General features: G+C 36.0%; 1 protein-coding gene across 1 annotated transcript; it reads right to left on the bottom strand.

Annotated features, from left to right (window-relative positions):
• Window positions 1-4,606: 4,606 nt before the first annotated feature.
• LOC107791463 (uncharacterized) lies at window positions 4,607-9,856 on the bottom strand. The gene is made up of 5 exons (XM_016613547.2): window positions 9,331-9,856; window positions 8,058-8,094; window positions 7,713-7,949; window positions 7,089-7,136; window positions 4,607-5,296 (listed from the first exon to the last, which is right to left on the bottom strand). Exons 1-5 carry the CDS (start codon window positions 9,642-9,644, stop codon window positions 4,781-4,783), a joined length of 1,152 nt encoding a protein of 383 aa, XP_016469033.1. The 5' UTR covers window positions 9,645-9,856; the 3' UTR covers window positions 4,607-4,780.
• Window positions 9,857-20,838: the final 10,982 nt, after the last annotated feature.

Raw genomic sequence — 20,838 nt, forward strand, 5'->3', positions numbered from 1 at the left:
CATAAAAATCAGAAATCTTCAAGAAATAAGGTATCAGAATTGCATAAGGTAATGCAGCATCCAAAGTAAGTCTATCATTAATAGCTCCACGGTTAGAGTCATAGATGTGGATGCACCTATCTATGAACGTAAACAACCCCAAAACCCAATGGCCCAATTTTGTTCTTCCGCGCTTCACATAGATAGGGAATAAGACGTGGTCAACAGTGTGCCACGGTACATTTGCATCACAATAATATCCTCTAATGTACTCTTCTATCGCATGCCCTTCAGGAATCACTGAAGGATCTTGATTCACTTTGAAATCTTTATACAAGGAGTTGATTTTGTTACCAAAGGCAAAGTCGGTTGTAGTAAACCGCATGGCAACATTCGGCCCATATTTTCCCCTCTTCCTCAAATAATAAAAGAGGACATCCAAGTGCTGAGACAAGAAATAAAACAGAACAACCATCACTACTAGATTTTTTAAATATAGAAATTTATAAACTATTATACAGAGGTATACATATTTATACAAGGTTATACAATCTTATACTGTGATTATACAAATCTATGTATACACTATGGGGGTCTCAAACAATAAAGATATGCAACAAATAAAAAAAGGCATTAGGACAGAAAGTTATTAAATACCGTGTCAATCAAAGGTCGACCACAATACGCAGGTGAGTGGAACCAATCCTTCGTGGTCACATGACACGAGCCAAAAGTAAAAGTTTTCGCAAGCTTATTTACTTCATCGGTATATATATTTTTGGCACTTCAAATCACAAAAAATAAAAAGTAATCAGAACTACCTTCATTGACAAGTATAAAATCAGAACATGAAAGATTAAAGAAAGTGAAGATACCTTCGCCTCGTATCCATCCCATTATCAACAAACGAGCAAAACTCTATAGCCAATGGCGACAATGAATCAAAATCATCAATTTCGATTGTGAAAGGATACTTGATATAAAAAATGAGCTTGTGCGCCGATCCTGATTCCCCTGAATCAAAAACTGCAAAATATGGAGATTTGGCATATTTTCCTGGTATTTTCTGTCGAACTGATTGTTCAGGAGAAACGTAATCATCTTCTATGTCTATGACGGATGGTTTGTGAAGCACAATTTGGGACATCTGTAGCGCAGCTAAATCTTCATCGCCAATATCATCCCAAAATGTGTCACCCTGACATCACATGTTGCCCCTTAGACAGAGAAAACCAATAATAAAAAACTTTCAAAATGAAGAAAAGAAAAATCAAACAAAAAAAGATAAAATGCAGAACGAATACCATGATCAATACCATCAGTAACTCTCTCGTCAGCTAGCGCGTTATCTTGATTCACTTGATCGAAAAAGTCAGGAACAACATCATATTGATAGCCATCAAATTCGCCGAGATCAGATGTATTGTCATCAGACACGCGCTGACGAATCTAATAAAAACAATAGAAGAGAAGGCGCAAATGTTGAGTGATGATTCAGAGAAGGCATAACTGTTGAGTGATTTGGTTTTATCAGTAAAAAATTACCTTAGAATCAGTAACATCCTCCCTCATTTGCTTGGTTTCCTTCATATTCAGAAAACTGAACACTTTTTCAAAGGAAGAAACTACATAATTATTGAGTGTCGTAACTGTATCAGTCAACTACAACAAAAAAAAACAAAAGTAAATCAACAACCATGTTTATAACCAAAAAACCATGTATATACAAAAAGTACCTATAAACTACAGAAAAGCTAAAGCTCCAGTACCTTTACAACAGCACTCCTCAACTTCAGCATTCAACAGATCAATGTGCACCGAAGGATCATAACTCGTGTTAGGCTGTTGATCCATATTCTGAGGAAATGGTCATTTAGACTGTTGCTCCGTATTCTGAGGATAAGGTCGTTTAGACTGTTGCTCCATATTTTGAGGACAAGGTGGAGATGCAGCGACAAAATCATCAGTGTGAAAGGCAGGCACCTCCCTTGATACAACATCATCGACATTAACTTCAAAAAGCGTGTCGATGTTCAGAGTTGACATCTCTTCATGAGTAGGGGAAATATTCCTATAGTTCAACTACAATAAGAAAAACTGGATTACAATAGTAGAAAAAGGAAATTGTGACATATTCATAAATATACATACTTACAAAAAAAACTGAAATTATATATGAAGAAGTATTATGGTACAAAGTGTTTACCTTGTCGATACTAGACATGATCACCCCGCCAGTCAATCTGCATATGTTGGAGTTTCGGTGACTTTTCAATTAAGAATGTGTGGCATATTTGTGCCAACGCGAACAGCTAGATGCTTGTCAACCATAGAGCAACACTCAAAAAACCATATTTGTAATGCAAGTGGCAAACCTCCAAACCTATACATTGTCAAATAGTCACAATGTATGTCCCTCATTGTCTTTAAAATATCTTCAAATGACTTTTTTCCCCAAGCATACATCTGATATTGACCACTTTCAATGATATCACCATCTTTGTTGATACCATGATTATTGGCATCTGAGAATATGAAATAATGGACAAACACCATCAAGGCCATCTTTAACGCATCTTCGTCCGACTTCCAGTCCTTTTTCTTGAAGCGATCAAGAAGTTTCCCCCTCGTTATATCATTTTTTCCATCTCCTGGAAAATACTCTTTTAGCAACCTATTGACATCTGGTTTGTCATAGAAAGTGGTGTCTTCTTCTACACACTTCAAACCAGTGATAACAGCAAACTCTCCAATGCCAAAACGCAGCAAACAACCATTAATTTTCACCCACAACTCCCTTTCCCGTCCTGGGACGACTTCTCTCAATAGTATACAATGAATAAGTTGGTTTTGAATTTTAAATTGAGGGAGGTCCAAGAAGTACCCAAAACAACTAGCACGGAACATTTGAAGTTGTGTGTCAGTCAAACATTGCTTCAAAATGCTCACAATATCAGTCTCGGTATGGGAACTAATCCTGTTGTAGAAATGATCAACTGGTTGTATATAGAAGTCCCCAACCTTGCATATGAAAAAATAACAAGAAATAGACCAGGAACAAAAACTATACTAAAACATTGTATAAACATGTATAAATTAGTTTAGCAGTACTTGTATAAAGATGTATAAACAGCTGTATAACTTTGTATGAAATTGTATAAGCATGTATAAAATTAATAGCAACACAGGGAATGCCTTCAGCTTAGCTTTTCTCTCATTCAATTTGCAGCGAATAGCAAACCTTTGTTCTTTCGATATGCAATCAAGACAACTCTCACAGTCTCACCATCGTCCTTGATCTTCTCCTTTTCGGTTTAACACTGGGGCCTACATCATCTTCATTAACCAAATCAACTTTCAGCTTTTCTTTTGATTTTTCAGGTCTCCCACATTTCTTACTCCTTATTCTAACGATGTTAACTGGAGTAGGAGTATTACTCGTTTGCGAACGAGTTATTCGACTGCTCTCTTGTTGCAACTTTTTTGTAGGAGCAGGAGACTCAAAATCATCATCATCGGGAGCCTGGACATGCATATTCGCTTTAGAAGCAGGGGTTGAGGGCAAGTCCCTCGCTGATTTAACTGGAGTGGGAGTATTCCTCGTTTGTGAACGAGTCATTCGACTGCTCTCTTGTTGCAAGTTTTTAGGAGGAGCAGGAGACTCAAAACCATCATCATCTGGGGCCTGGACATGCATATTAGCTTCAGAATCAGGGCTTGAGGGCAAGTCCCTCAATCTTTTCACAAAATCGAACTTAACGCCTTTTCCAGCAACCTTCATTTTGCTTTTAGAAGCAGGTATTTTTTAACGCATTTTTTACAATAAAACAAACAAACAAAGCTTTAACAAAAGTGAAGGCAAGTGAAGGAAAACACAAAAATCAAACAAAAAATAAAGGCCATGAACACAAAGCAGAGGCCAATTTTCCCAAATTGTAACAAAACTCAAAAAATAAAAAATTCTACCCTAAAAGTCGAAATAACAAAACATGCAAATTGAAACATCAAGTTTAAGCCCAGAACGAAGATAGAAGGAACACAAAATCAAACGAAAAACACAACAACATTGTAAAGAAAATAGGCATAATTAGAAAAGCAAAAAAAATTAAAAATAAAACAAAATTCAAAACCAAAACTGTGATAAAAGCATAAAATGAAACGAAAATTACCTAAAAATAAGAGTGAAAGCTCGAAAAAGTACTTGAGACCCAACAATAGAGGTCGGTTGCCTTCTTCTCTGAGAAGGCGTGAGGAAGAGAGAGAAAAAGAAACAGAGAAATTGAAATTTAAAATATTAAAACCGTTGTTTTAATATTTGTGGGCAACCGGGTGAAAACTAAATTTCACAACATATACAACCTGTGCTAAACCAAGTAAGGGTTTCAAATGTGGGCTATTTTCGAATGGATTGTATAGCCCAAGTGATATATGATGTAATTTTTTCAAAAAATAAAGTACTAAAGGCCGTATCTAAAACATGATATCCGACTTATCCACAGTGCATCTGATGGTCCAGATTCCGAAGAATTTCTTCGGTGAAATATGTAAATTCAGCAATCAAGAGGAGGAACTAGGCTCTTAATTGAATGAGTAGGACTAAAAGAGGAGATACAATAACTTAACAGTGTCAATGAAATGATAAGAATAAAACTATATTAGTTTTAAATAAATTTCTAAATAACCACTTCATGTCCAACTGTCTAGACTACTGCACATCTTTGAGGTCCATCCACAACTTGTGCAAACTATACAAAACTATTCCCTTTCACCTGAACCAATACGTATACCAACCGCAAAACAATTACCAACACGAACATTTTACACTCCAACAACAGCATTTTTGACATGTGCATGAGCATTTAGGGCACGTGCACGAACACTTTGGGCATCCACATGAACATTCTGGGCACGCGCATGAACACTTTGGCAACGTGCAGGAACATTTGAGGCAGCCAGGTTTACGACAGGACAAGCATTTGAGTTGCCATTTGGGCCAAAGACAACATTTAGTGCAGCTCAGTTTTGAGCAACTTAGACAATTAGGTAGTCTGCATTTAACTTGACAACAGCAGTTGGTAGAAATGGTTGTATCTGATCTCTTCGGCAGACGTAGAGTTTGTCTGATCTTTTTAAGCCTAATTTCAGTGGTCATGCACTCCATTTCTTGAATAAACCTGCAAAGGTGGCGGATGTAATCTGGGTAGAGTTCCAAGTTGCAGTGGCCTCCCCCTTTGACCCATAAGGGTTCATATGGATCCCTAGCCATTTTCCAAAGTCCATTACCATGTAGCCAATTTACAACATCATCCTCTGTGCCCTGTAAAACATTAGTAGGAACACATCAAGATGCTGCACCAATAAGACAGAGAAAGACCTTAGGTATATTTACCTTGTTTCCTTTCCTCCATATTCTAGCTGACCCATAAAGCACAAGTGTAGGAAAATTTATTCCATAGGTCATCAAAAATTATTTTTCGATGTTCTTGAGCGGCATCAGAAATTAAAAGGCGATTGTAGACGAGGATTTCAAATATCAATTATTTTAAACAAACAGCATGTATATACAATTGGATTCTTGATAAAACTATTAAGCATAATTTGCTCCAATTTAGTTAGGAACTTTTATTTCATCTATTTATTTAAGCCACCATAAGAAACTTTTTGCGAAGGAAGTCACCATAAGAAAATAGATATCATCAAATCATATCTTTTACAAGTTTATGCCTTTATTATACATAGTTGTCATGGAACACGTCTCCAAAATCTGAATCATAATTGACAAGAACCTTCTCAATGTTGTTAAACCTTTTTGCATGCTACAAGGTTGGTTTTCAACATAGAGAATCACTGTGATCCTTGGCAAGTCACAATTCTATCTAACGGTAAGGCTTAAGTTTAGACGCTTTTGACATGACAAAACAGATTTGTCGTTCATAAGCTGTATGAAGGATTTGTTCTTCATAAGCTATACACTATGGACAAAGCATGTCTATTGTATCAGTCATATATTGCATCGCTAAGGAGCTCTGAGAGCCGATTCAGCTAAGCCACCTCTTTAATTCTAACCTCCAACAACCTTCGCCCTCCCCCATCAAGTTAGATAGAAAACACCTAAAGGAATAAAACAATCAGCTTGAAAACAGACCATTCCACTTAATCAAACTTAGTCATTCAAATTGGCAACCCAACATGAGCAGATAAGCGTTCTGGCATGTTATTTAAAGCCTACATTTTTTGAATAGATATTCTGGTAATCAACTTGGCTCTTAGCAATTTGGGCAGTGCTCATTTTTATAAACTAAAAGCCTTCAATAATCCATACAGGAAACTGTTGTTTCACTCTAGGAACACAGCATTACATGAAAATCAACTTTCCTTCTGAGATGGAAAGGGGTAGGTGGTCGCTGATGCAAATCCAGAGTTTCTAACTTTGATATCTTAGATACCACTAGTTGCATCAGACTAATTCAACATAATGTGATCATCAGTTGACGCCAACTCATCCTTGTCGGTCTCATGACAGTTGTATAGAACTTGCCTTTTATTTTATCAGGCACATTTCCTTCACAAACACTTCTGTCTCCCACCATTTTAATCATCCTATATTAGCTTTATGTTAGTTCTATGAGTTACATCTTCATCTATCATGGCATTCAAGTGCCATTTCACCAGAAGATTGAGTTAAATCTCTTGTGCTAATACAAATCCTACATTGTAACAGCAGAGAATACTTGAGAATGCACAAACTTTACCAGAAGATGCTGAAGTTTTTGTTGTTGTATATGTTACACAGGGACAGAATCTTATCATATAACAACGACAATGATCCAAAAGGTCTCATCCCAAAAGGATATTCCCGAGATATCTCATATGGAAATTAAAGAGAAAAGGAAGTTGTTCTTATATCTCTGATTGTCTTCATGGCAATTGGCAGATAGGATCCTTTAGTTGAAAAGAAATAAAAGTCCATATCCATTTGTTCTCTTCTCTATATTACTTAAATTTAATCTTACCCTCGTCACTTAAAATGTCAACATTGCGTAAGAAATTTGAATGTAAATGTCAACTAATGCAAAAAAAAAAAAAAAAAAACAACAACAACAACTTACATGTATAACAAGCACAGGGCTTTTCACCTTCTGAATCTTGTTTAAATTCTGCACATGAACATAGCTGTTAGATCTTACGATAGACCCAAGGAACACACACAAATGAATATATAAGGTATTCAAGTTGTTCCCCTAATAAATTACACAGGCCACTGGCAAAAAAAAAAAAATTGCAGACATTTCAGAATCATTACAAGTTTCATGAACTGCAGCAGAATCGGCTCAAAACTTTGAATGCACTTTTCTATAACAACCATAGGAAAGCAAATATCTTTCCTTCTTCATAGGTCGTCATTTTAAAGTTATTTGGTTGCTTTATTGAAAAAACATGAGTTACTCATAACCATGTAGTACCAGCACAGGACCACCACTTAACTTACAGTCACAGAAAGTAATTTGGGTATCTTGAGGCAAAGGAAGCTTCCATAATTTATTCTTACAAACTAAAGCTATAAATAGAGAATGTCACCAAAGCTATCTCTGTTAGCATTCCTCCAAAATGCTCCAAGTCCAGGATTTAATTATCATACAAAGACGACAACACAGTCAAATGAATAATACTTGTCAAAAAAGGAAAAAGACCTCAACAAGTTAATTTTTATTTCCTTGAAGGATGTTAGTTACCTTGTAAATGTCAAAGCAAAAAGTGAAGTTTGCATGGCAAAGCACACGAAGGCCTGAAAGAATGCCACTGTGCAGAACCACACCTCTCAACCGTGGCAATTTAGCTGCCAAGTGTAATGTTGGGCCACTTCCGACAGATTGCCCATAGAGAATCAAATCTTCCTGGCTAATGCCATACTCTGTTTGAAGGCACTCATACACCGCTTCTATGTCCGCGTATGTATCAAATTCGCTTGGCTACATCATGCCCAAAAAAAAAGACACTGAGAAGAAGTAACTTGCCAGCACAAACCAAAACCTGCACCCACATCCTTAAATTCTTACTTAATTAATCGAATGACATACCTTCCCTGAAGATGCTCCATAGCCAGAATAGTCATATCTGCATAGTAATTGAGATGGATTACAAAAAGTGAAAATTCAGAAGGATAATTTTTTTTAGAGTAGAGAACAGCACTTCTTAGGAAACTGGTCAAAGTATAATAGCCTATAGCAACATGAGAATGTGCAATAACACATGAGTTGGGTATTGAACAAATTGGAAATTTCAAGCTAAAATGTTCAAAAATGCAACTAACAAAAAGCATTCTGGTTAAAATCAAAGATGTAAACTGATTCCTCTTAGCTTAGTCTGGCACACATGTGATACATTGGTACCTTGTTACCTACTATGAAATGCAAGGGTACACTGATAATTCTGTACCTTTTAATACAAATGAACAGTTCAGATCAATTGTGACAACTGTGCCAAACACACAAAAATGGAATTACTGGACTCTCATTGCATCCTTGTTAGACAACAGTGTGACATGTGTGTCAAACTCACCAAAGAGGAACATGTCTATGGACACTGTATGTATATTTGAAAGAAACACATAAAAGAGCAAGATCAAAGGCAAGTCTCAGTACAAAAAAGCAATGCTTTTATTCCCTCTACAAAGTAGTAGGGACCCATGTCTCTATCCAGACACACCACTAAAAACCCCATTTTACTTTTACATCTCATTCTGTGGGTGAAAATCTATCACACTACATATAAGGACAAAGAAAAGCAAAAAAAAAAATTGTAACTGTTGGAAAGGGACTAGTGATTTGTGACAACAATGAGAATTCACACGGCTCTTGCTTTTTCTTTTCCAATACTCAGTTAAAAAAGATGATAACTCACTGTCAAAATTTAACAGATCAAAAGGCACTGATGAGGAGAAAAGAAATCAGACAAACAAAAGAAATTCAAAGGTTTATTTATTTAACAATGAAATTTTCACTGAAACCATGAGATCAAACAAGGGAGTAACAGGCAATAGAGAGATCAAAGTGTAGTAGAAATTAATAAAACTTTAAATTGGACAAAAAGCTTTTCTATTTTTTTTTTTCAAGTAGAGAAAATGGATGGAAAAAGTGACCTTTACCAAACCCCAAGAGAGAGAAATACTAGGAACATAGCAAAAAAGGTGAGGAGACAGAGACCCATATCTCACAATCTAGCCCCAAAAAACGAAGAAAATATAAATTATTTAAAAATTTAAGATTGACCAGATTTTTTACAAATCAAGCTTAAAACACTCAAGAGAGAAACAGTAGAAAACATAAAAAAGAAGAAGAAAAGTAAGCAGACCCCATAAGGTTGACTCTGAGATTAGCTTTAAGCTGAAGAAACAGGTCATAGAGCTGGCCCAGATCAGCAGCATTGCCATGAGAGTAAAGAATGGTGAGCTTAGCATATGGGTTTTTAAAGTAAAAAGCTACAATCTTATTGCCTCTTTTGGTATCAACAAGAAGAACATCAAGTGAAGGGTCATCAATAGGCATATTTGATGTTGTTGAAACAGCAACTAGCCTTCCATCGTCTCTCTTTTTCACTTGATATGTAGCTGGTGATGGAGGAAAGAAGGCAAATTTGGCTGCTAATTGAGATAAACAACAACCCATTATAACAAAGATTTTGTTCCACCGCCACCACCCCACCAGTAGCTGAATGGTCTCTTCTGCAGACACAACTCATGAATGCATGTGGGTATGCTGGTGTTGGTGTTCTTCTTTTTGTATGCAAGTGTAAAGGAGAAAAAAAGGGCAAATGGGGTTCTTGAATTTGGTTGAAAATTTGTTTGGTTCTTGGAGGAGGAGAAGAGGGAAAAGGAAAGAAGTGTGGGTAAAAGAGGGAGGTGAGTTTTCCAAGAGTTTGGACTGTTTGTTTGGCTAAGTAAGTGTAAAAGATGATATCACATATATTTTGTTGGTATTCACATTTCACACAAGAAAATAAAGAGAGAAAAAAAACAAAATGACTCTGTGTGTGTATGTGTGTACTGTATGAAAAACTGGAGAGTTTGGGGGGGGGGGGGGGGGTTCGGCAGAGAGAGGTGTGTGTGTGCGTGAGACTCTGCGTTTCTTTTGAAAGGTTTCTGATTTTTTTCCTTTGGAAATGGAGAAAAAAAAAGGGTTTTGGAGTTTTTAGATGTCAATGTTTTGAAAAAAAATTATTTTTATACGCAGATATTTGAAAAGGTAAGATTTTTCTATAGGTTTATTTTATCCATCAAATTATAACATATAAACAGTTTATGTTGAATGCGTCTGCAGAACTCTTCAATTATCTTATGTCAATTTTATGCTAAATAGTTAAAGTAGATACTTAAAGTTGTCACGATTTTTTATTTGGACCTCTTAATTAGCTTTTGTTCCGATTGAATATTTGCAGTATATTAAAGTGTACCAAGTAGACGTATTTTTGTCACGATCCGAATTTTCTATCCTCGAGAGTCATGATGGCGCCTACTAATGTGAACTAAGCAAGCCAAACTTTTAATCTAATTACTTCATTAACCAATTATTTCTTTTTAACAAATATAAGACGATAACGTGGTAACAGCGAAAATTCAAATTTAAGCGGAAGACAACAATAAAATTTATGAAAACTGCATCTATTACAAATACTTAAGCCTTAACTACCCAAAATCTGGTGTCACAGTGTCACAGACTGTCTAAGATTGCTACATACAAAGTCTGAAGAAATAACAGTATATTGTTTCTGAATAAAAGGAAAATGAAACAGGAAATAGGGACAGAGGGAGACGCCAGGGCCTGCGGACGCCTGCAGGTCTACCTTGGGTCTCCGGAGGGACTGAAGGAAGCCTCCAAGCTACTGTCCAAAAGCTGCTCCGGGATCTGCACATAGTGCAGAGTGTAGTATCAGCACAACCGACCCCATGTGATGGTAAGTGTCCAGCCTAACCCCGGCGAAATAGTGATGAGGCTAGGACCAGACTACCAAATAAACCTGTGCAGTTCAAATATATATATATACAGCGGAAAAGAAATACAGAAATAAACAAATAAAGATAGGAGGGGGAAACATGCTTCGGGGAATAACAGGTAAAACAGAATATCAAGAGAATTATAAAGAAATCAAAATCAACCACTAACAAGAATAAGGAAAACAAAGACAGATTTCACTTTCTTTTCACATCTTGTTGCAGGCGTGCAACCCGATCCCATTTCATGTATCTCGTGGCAGGCGTGCCACCCGCTCCCATTTCATGTATCTCGTGGCAGGCGTGTCACCCGCTCCCATTTCATGTATCTCGTGGAAGGCGTACCACCCGCTCTCATTTCATTTATATCGTGGTAGGCGTACCACCCGCTCCCATTTCATTATATCTTGTGGTAGGCGTACTACCCGCTCCCATTTCATTTATCTTGTGGTAGGCGTACCACCCGCTCCCATTTCATTTATCTTGTGGTAGGCGTACCACCCGCTCCCATTTCATTATATCTTGTGGTAGGCGTACCACCCGCTCCCATTTCATTATATCTTGTGGTAGGCGTACCACCCGCTCCTATTTACATGCCAACAATAATCACAAGGAATCCCGGCAAGGGAACAAGAGCAATATAACAACTTCCCCGCAAGAAAACAATGATATTTCAACAACATCCCAGCAAGGGAACAATAATATCAAAACAAACATACCGGCAAGGGAACAATACTATCAAAACAAACATCCCGGCAAGGGATCATTAATATTAAACAAACATCCCGGCAAGGGAACAATGTTGATAATAACATATGAAGCGCAATAAATCACAACGGAGTCATAACAATTATAATATAAAACTCACGGGCATGCTTGACACCAACGTATAGATACTCCTTACCATGCTTATACGTCGTACTCCACAATTAACATGTAGCAAATAAGACACAACTCCTAATCCCTCAATCTAAGGTTAGACCAAACTCTTACCTCGATGCCACGAACACAATTCACGTTTCAATTATAGCTTTACTCCTTGATTCCACCACCAATTCGGTCGAATCTAGCCACAAGTTACTTAATTACATCAATAAACGCTAAATGAATCAACCCCAATGCATGAAAATGAGTTTTTCTAAAGTTTTGCCCAAAAAGTCAAAAATCGCCCTGGGCCCACATGGTCAAAGCCTGAGGTTCGAACCAAAACCCGATTACCCATTCTCCCACAAACCCAAATATATAATTTATTTTGAAATCGGATCTCAAATTAAGGTCCAAATCCCCAATTTTCGAAAAACCTAAGTTTTACACAAAACACTCAATTTCCCCCATGAAAATCATTGATTTTGAGTTGAAATCATGTTAAAAGATGTTTATGATTGAAGGAAATGAGTTAAAATTAACTTACAATCGATTTGGAAGAAGAGTTCTTGAAAAATCGCCCAAAGGAGTTTTTGTTTTGAAAAGATGTGAAAAATGAGTTTAAAATCGTCTAAGTATAAAAGTTGCAGGTCTCATATGTAGGAATTGCGAATAGGGGTTCGCAATTGCGAGCCCCGACCTCTGCTAGCTTGGGAATTGCGAAACAGGGCTCGCATTTGCGAACCTTTCAGGGAAAACTGGACTTTCGCATTTGCGATCAACATGTCGCATTTGCGACTTGGGAATTGCGACCACAGCATCGCATTTGCGATCACCGGCCAAATAGGAAACTTCGCAATTGCGAAGATAATCTCGCATTTGCGAGAGGGAGCTGGCCTGGGCTTTCTTCGCAATTGCGACAAGCCGCTCGCATTTGCGATATCGCATTTGCAAGCCAGACTTCACAAATACAAAGCCTACAGGCTTGCTATGCACAGTTGAAAACCTGCAATTTTTCTAAGTTAAAAATGCACCCCGTGGCCTATCCAAAACTCACCCGAGCCCTCAGGGCTCCAACCCAAATATACACACAAGCTCAAAAATATCCTACAGACTTATTCATGTAATAAAATCACCAAAATAACATCATGAACATCGAATTAATCCTCAAGATCAATGAAATTTCACAAAACTTCTTTAAACATCAAATTTTGCATTTAAGGTCCGAATCACGTCAAACGGATTCCGTTTCTTACCAAACTTCACAGAATTATCTTCAATCATATATAAGACCTGTACCGGGCACCGAAACCAAAATACGGGCCCAATACTAACACGTTCTAATCAAAATTCACTTCCAAACCTTATGAACAATTTCAGAAAATAATTTTCTTCAAAAATTCATTTCTCGGGCTTGGGACCTCAGAATTCGATTCCGGGCATACGCCCAAGTTCTATATTTTCCTACGGACCCTCCGGGATCATCCACTCACGGGTCCGGATCCGTTTACCCAAAATATTGACCGAAGTCAAATTAATTCATTTTATAGTCAAAATTTATCATTTTTCACAGATTTTCCATTTAGGCTTTTCGGCTACGCGCCCGGATGGCACACTCAAATTGAGGTGATGCTAAAAGAGATTTTTAAGGCCTTGAAATGTAGAATTTTATTTTAAAACAAGTAAAAGTTCATCACAATTTCGCACTTGCTTGGAAATAACTCAAGCGTGTTTCTACATGCTCTCCTTAAGTCCAATTAAATGGTTGATTTCACTTGAAGCAGGTCAATTTCACATCTTTATTGGACAGCTTTCCATGCTACTTTTTAGGTTCATCTTTCATACCAAAGTAATTTAATTGGCTAATTGTTCTACATACGGAGCGCTTACTAGCACGAGCTTAAGGCATCTCAAGGCAGCACATAATGTGTCTGATTTGTACACCTTGGCTATACTATAAGTATTCAATCGAAACAAGGCCTAGTTAAAATGTCTAAATAAAATTTGGTGTAATTTTAGGTATTTCTGTTATAATCTGTATTCGAAGATTAAATTCTAGAAACTTAAACAATGTAAAACAGAAACGTAGAAGAATTAGAATAATATTCGAGCCCACTGAATTCATAGTGTTTTTTAAGGAACTTAATCCCCTCCTAGTACTCGAGGTTTAGGATTATTTCATTCCAGGAAAGAACGGACAACCTCACTGGTGTAGCGGTACTCCAAATCCCAGTGACCAACGAAGGCAAATATCAATAGCAAATCACACTTACTTTTATTTACTTTCTATTAGAAAATAATGCAGAAGAAGAAGGAGAATTCAGAATTTGTTGTAAAAAAAATCTGAGGGAATAACCTGGTGTCTATAACCAATAGGTTGGATTTAAACTAAGTGATAACAACACGATAGGGGTCCAGGAACTACTAAAGAAAATCAAGAAACGTACGGAAGCTAAAAGAAAATAAAGAAACAAAAAAGGCGGAAATTAAAGATAAATTGAATTCAAGAAAGAGTTTCTTGAATTCAAGAAGTTTATTCTTGAAAGTTAATCCTAACAACAACAATTAGCTAACGAAGAGCTAATCGCCTTTGGTAGAGGTTAAAAACAAGAGATAGATTGTGAAACCCGACCCTTTCGAATAACAAGAACAACAATAAGCCTAAACTTTTCACCTTTCATGAATACCTAGAAGTGATCTAAGATTTTGAAGAATTCATCTTACCACCTTAAGTTGAGTCTTGAAGGTTGAAGAATAAATCCAAGAGTAGCCACACACAAGAGTGCAAGAAAAATCTCACAATTTTTATTGATAATAATCTGAATAATCTAAGTCTAAAAACAAATTATACACCCCTTTATATAGAGTGGGGTCACGAAATTCTACCAAAAAAATAAGTAAATAAAGTCCTAAACTACTTTAGACAACAAGTCCAACTACCTTAGGAAAAGGAAAATACTAGGAAGCAGAAACCAAGTCTTTCTTGGAAAGTAATTCCAAAACATCTTAGAAAAAGGAAAAAAATAACCTTAACTAACTAGGAAAGCAATAAATATAAGCCCATAATATATGGAAATAAGTTCCAAACCAATCTTGGATAGAATCTTTAAAATCTTGGAAATCTTGAAGGAAATTTACAAGCAACTTGGCACCAACTTGCACTCAACAACTAGCACGACTATTGTACCATTCTTGGATATCAAATAAATCATTTTTATGCTATAAAAATGTGGCTTTATGTAGGACTTCATGGGCTGCAAGTTTGGACACATTTTAGGTGCTAAATTGGTCCAACAGTGGTCTGATTTGGACCTTCTTTAGAGGATGTTTTTTTAGAATCTAGTCCACCTCTTGTTGGACATGAACTTGGGCCATAAAATAATTATAATACCTAGATAACTCATATCCTTAAGCTCTTCCTCCCAACAAACAACTTCTTTGATCATTCTTAAAGTTCAATGACCTTATTTTGCAACTTTTTAGCTTGAGATCTTGTTAAAGTCCCTTTTCGAGATTCCAAAGCTTCATCTTTGTCCTTGAATAGATTTGAGCTTCCTAGGATGATATCATTCCCCTCTTCTTAAAGAAAATTCGTCCTCAAATTTTGACCTTGCAAGAAAATGAAGACAGACACTAGTAAATGGTATCCACTAATCTGAAAAAATGGTAAGAATAAAACAAGATAGCGACCATGTGTCCATTTAACCCAATTAAGCCTAATATGTATAAATACTCCTTTATAAAGCATATGGACATCATCATTCTAATAAAATTTATGCCTACTTAGATTTGTCCCATAAAAACCTCTCAAAAAATGTGCATGACAATGAAATTACAAAAGATTGATCACGTATCCATTTAAAACAAGTATCTCTACCACATGTATCAAATAAGACACTTTTATGATATAGTCAAGTATTAATTACAAATCTCATGGATTCTTCTACATGTAAGCTATTCAAAGAAGCACATAACTTCACAAGAAGGTTGGAAGAACCTATAATTCCCAAAATAAAAGATTCAATACATTCAAGCTCATGATTATAACTTTCCCCAATAATATCCCCAACATCAATGGATTCTAAACAATTGTTCAAACTATCACAGAAAGAGTCATGGATAGGTTCGTGAAAGAGTACTTGATCACAAGCGTCACAATAATCATGCATATCTTCTTTACTAGTAGCAAACACTTTTACAAGCTCACAATCAATATGACTTAAAGAATAACTCTCCATCACAAAAAAAAAAATCATGTTCTAGCAATTTATTACACGAAAACTCATGAGACACTTGAATAAGTGAAGAAAAAAATATTTAACTCATTCACAAGCCTCTTTCCACCAAATTGGAATATATAATGATCTATGTCATGCTCAGTTTCAAAAGAAAGTAAATTACTCATGTACTTGAACTTAGATATTACAGTTAGTGACTTGATGTGCATTAAAATATCATCATCTACTTAAGTTATAAAGTCACCAACATAAGAATTAAGAGTATAGTTTATTACCTCCAAAAATACCTTAGGTATTCTAGAAAGGCCAAGAATGTAAATAAACCAATTATACATACTATACTTGGACTTATTTACTAATGGAACAATATCACCTTTTATTCTTTGATGCAGTGGCTCTAACTTAGCAATGTCTTTAGGGAACTCCATGTTATAAACCTATAAATAAGGATCAAAAGAGTCAAAAGATTCAGCAACAAAGAAATTAACCAAGCTTTTATCTTCCATCACCCAACAAGAATAGATATCGCCAAATTCATGCTGGAATCGAATTGGATCTTTTGCCACCATCTCTTGCACTTTATCTCCCCTTTCAAAAGGTTTGTCAACACTTGGCTGCACAAAATCACAAGAACTAAAACAAGAAAGAGTTAATGGGTTAGGAAGTAAGGAATTTTTTTCTTGCTTACACTTTCTTTGGCTTTTATCACAAAACTAACTTTTTCCTCGTCCTTATCCTCTTCTCTCTCACCAAGGTTTTTTTCTTTTTCTTTACTCAAACCATCTTTATTCTCGCTCTCTACCTCAAAGCCTTTTTCTATCTCATGGTCTTCTCTCTTTTCTTTCCTCTCAAGCTCACTATTTTCCTTCCATGACATCCCACTCTCTTTACTCAACACAACCTCTCATTTTTCCTCTCTTGGGATGTCAACATGCACTCCCTTACTCCTCTCATTCTTTTCTCTCTCATATTTTTCCATATTTTGTTTAACAGTCTTTTCATCTTCACAAATTTGTGAGGGAGTCAAAGGTCCAAGAATGAGTTTCCACTCGTTAACCTCAAAAGAGTATTTATTTATTTTCCATGTTATATGAAGCTCTTCTATAGTCATACCATGGATGTTACTACAAGATACGATAATTATTCATGGGAATCACATCACACCATATCGTATCCTCATACCTTCCAATAGAGAATAGTAATAACACTCTTTTATCTACCTTTACTCCTCCTAACATGTAGTTCAATATGCTCAACATAAGGCAAGTTCAATTTCTCAACCATGTAAGTGCTAATTGAGTTATGGCCAAACTCTTTGTCAATTCTAAGGGCACAAATCGCAGACATCACTTTAGCTCTTGTTTGAAAAATTACTTTACCATTGTCTTCCTTCCATTCATTATGCTGTAAGTTCGACTTTTCAAATTGTTGAGTCATAGCTCACCTCCTTTCTTCATAACTACCTGTTTGAAACATCTTGCACAAAGACTAGAAGAAATATGTATATCTCAAATTTGGCTTTTTCCTTCTAATGTTCTCACCTCTCTTGCCTTTTTTCACTCAAAGCAACTCTTGTTTGTTAATCTTTAGATTTATTAATAAACCTTACTAGTCACAACCCTTAGTGATCAGAATATGGAGTTAGAAAAAGAAAGAAAAGTGAATGACCAAACCTAGGAAGAATAGGAATTGGTTAGTAGAAAAAAAGGAAAGAATTTTAGGAAACCCAAAACCACAAGAATAAGGAAAGATGTTTCGTTAATCTTCAAGAACAAGGATCCTCTCTTCTTGTTTCCTCTCTTGACTTGGAAACCAAATAGTACTTGAATTCTAAAAATAATAATGAGCAATAACACTTTTTTGGGGCTGATTTTCATTTTTTTTTGTTGTGTTTTTTTTGCTCAAGAACCTCCCAAGATTATCAAGATTGAAATCTTGATTAGTCTATGTTCTGATACCACTTGATAACAATACGATAGGGGTTCAAGAACTACTAAAGAAAATAAAGAAACATGCGGAAGCTAAAAGAAAATAAAGAAATGAAAAGAGAGGAAATTAAAGATAGATTGAATTCAAGAAAGAGGTTCTTGAATTCAAGAAGTATATTCTTGAAAGTTAATCCTAACAACAACAATTAGCTAATGAAGAACTAGTCGCCTTTGGTAGAGGTTAAAAACAAGAGATAGATTGTGAAACCCGACCCTTTAGAATAACAAGAATAACAATAAGCCTAAACTTTTCACCTTTCATGAATACCTAGAAGTGATCTAAGATTTTGAAGAATTCATCTTACCACCTTAAGTTGAGTCTTGAAGGTTGAAGAATAAATCCAAGAGTAGCCACACACAAGAGTGCAAGAAAAATCTCACAATTTTTATTGATAATAATCTGAATAATCTAAGTCTAAAAATAAATAATACACCCTTTTATATAGAGTGGGGTCACGAAATTCTACCAAAAAAATAAGTAAATAAAGTCCTAAACTATTTTGGACAACAAGTCCAACTACCTTAGGAAAAGGAAAATACTAGGAAGTAGAAACCAAGTCTTTCTTGGAAAGTAATTCCAAATATCTTAGAAAAAGGAAAAAAATAACCTTAACTAACTAGGAAAGAATTAAATATAGTCCCATAATATATGGAAATTAGTCCCAAACCAATCTTGAATAGAATATTGAAAATCTTGGAAATCCTAAAGGAAATTTGGAAGCAACGTGGCACCAACTTGCACTCAACATCTAGCAGGACTATTATACCATTCTTGGACATTAAATAAATCTTTTTTGTTCTATAAAAATGTGGCTTTATGTAGGACTTCATGGGCTGCAAGTTTGGACACATTTTAGGTGTTAAATTGGTCCAACAGTGGTCTGATTTGGACCTTCTTCAGAGGATATTTTTTTGGAATCTAATCTACCTCTTGTTGGACATGAACTTGGGACATAAAATAATTATAACACCTAGATAACTCATATCCTTAAGCTCTTCCTCCCAACTAACAACTTCTTTGATCGTTCTTGAAGTTCAATGACCTTGTTTTGCAACTTTTTAGCTTGAGATCTTGTTAAAGGTCCTCTTCGAGATTCCAAAGCTTCATCCTTGTCCTTGAATAGATTTGAGATTCCTAGGATGCTATCACTAAGAGGTGCAACTCTTCCAGATGGCCTTGCGTAAAACGACTACTTATGCAAAATAAAACAGAAAAATAAAATCCGAGGGAAAGTTAAATTACCGTTACAAAAATAGCCATTAAAAATTAATAAAATATTAATATAATAAATAAATTTGGTTCAAGAAATTAATCAATCAATCAGATTATAATCATAATTCAAAGCCAAAGTCGAAGTCGAAGCCAAGCCAAGCTGAGGGATAACGACGACGGCACGAGGCTTGCCTTCTTCTCAACTCTTTAAGATCTAGAATAAGTGCAATTTTATATAATCCCTCTAAATATCTTTTCCTCCTCCAATATGAGACAATGCTCCTTTGTAAAGGAGGAAAAATCAAAAAATTATTTTTCCTCCATTTTCCATTCACATTATTTTCTAACTAAAAATCCCACAACCCCCCACATGAATAGGGAATGGCTATACAACAAAAATATGCATGGAAAACTATGTGATTCTCAAGAAAGGATTAATCGCATCTGGATTAATAGGTTTCCATTTGAACTTGTCGTAGTGAACTTATGCCGGATATACTCGGTCAATTGGTAGATTTGATATCTTTGAACCGTCAAAATTTGTTGTATACCTAGACACCAGAAGTTACACAATCAATCGTTAACCGTCTTTGGTTCTTATTGTTGTATTTGTTTAAGCCATGAACACTGCCTGATTTCATAAATACGTAGAGAACTGACCTTACAGAATGCTCCTTGAATCGGTTAACTCTTCATATTACATAGCTAATTCCTAAACGTATCATCTCGTAAGTACACTATTCAATATATCCCGTATCAAACTTAGAAATCATTAAAAACCTTAATGCTTTATTCTTGGTGCTGAACATTGTCCCATTAAAAGAATAGACTAAATTATTTTATTTGACAATGTTGAACCATCTTGACTTTATTGATATCCTCGAACCTAGATCTTGGGATCTTTAGTCTTCTAGGTAAAGCTACCACCACAATGACTTATCCTTGGACATAGTCTCATATTCCTTGATGATCTCTCAACTACCTCTCTTGTTAGGCCTTTTGTAAGTGGATCCGACACATTATCAGTTGCCTTCACATAGTCAATTGTGATAATTCTCCTAGAGAACAGTTGCCTAATGATTTTATATCTTCGTCGTATATGAAGAGGGATCAATATACCGAGGGATCAACTTTCCCTCGAAGGACCAATATATCGAGGGATCAACTTGTCCCTCTTTCCAAATCTCATCACACCTTTCATAGGTGAAACTCTAAGTAGAACCTTCTCACTATCCATGAAAGCTACATCCCGAACATTTCTATCAGTATAACCCTTCTGCCTGGATTGCGCTGTGCGAAACCGCTCCTGAATCAATTTCACTTCTTCAAAGCATCACGAACCAAATCTGTGCACAACAATCTAGCCCCACCCGTCTGAAACCAACCAACTGGAGAACGACATCGCCTTCCGTATAAGGCCTCATACATAGCCATATAGATGCTCTTTTAATAACCGTTGTTGTATGCAAACTCCTTTAATGGAAGAAACTGATCTCACTAACCTCTGAAATCTATGACACAGGCTCTCAACATATCATCCACAATCTGAATAGTCCCTCAGATTGCCCA

The sequence above is a fragment of the Nicotiana tabacum genome, chromosome 1, assembly GCF_000715075.1.
Source record: "Nicotiana tabacum cultivar K326 chromosome 1, ASM71507v2, whole genome shotgun sequence".
Classification (NCBI taxonomy): Eukaryota; Viridiplantae; Streptophyta; class Magnoliopsida; order Solanales; family Solanaceae; genus Nicotiana; species Nicotiana tabacum.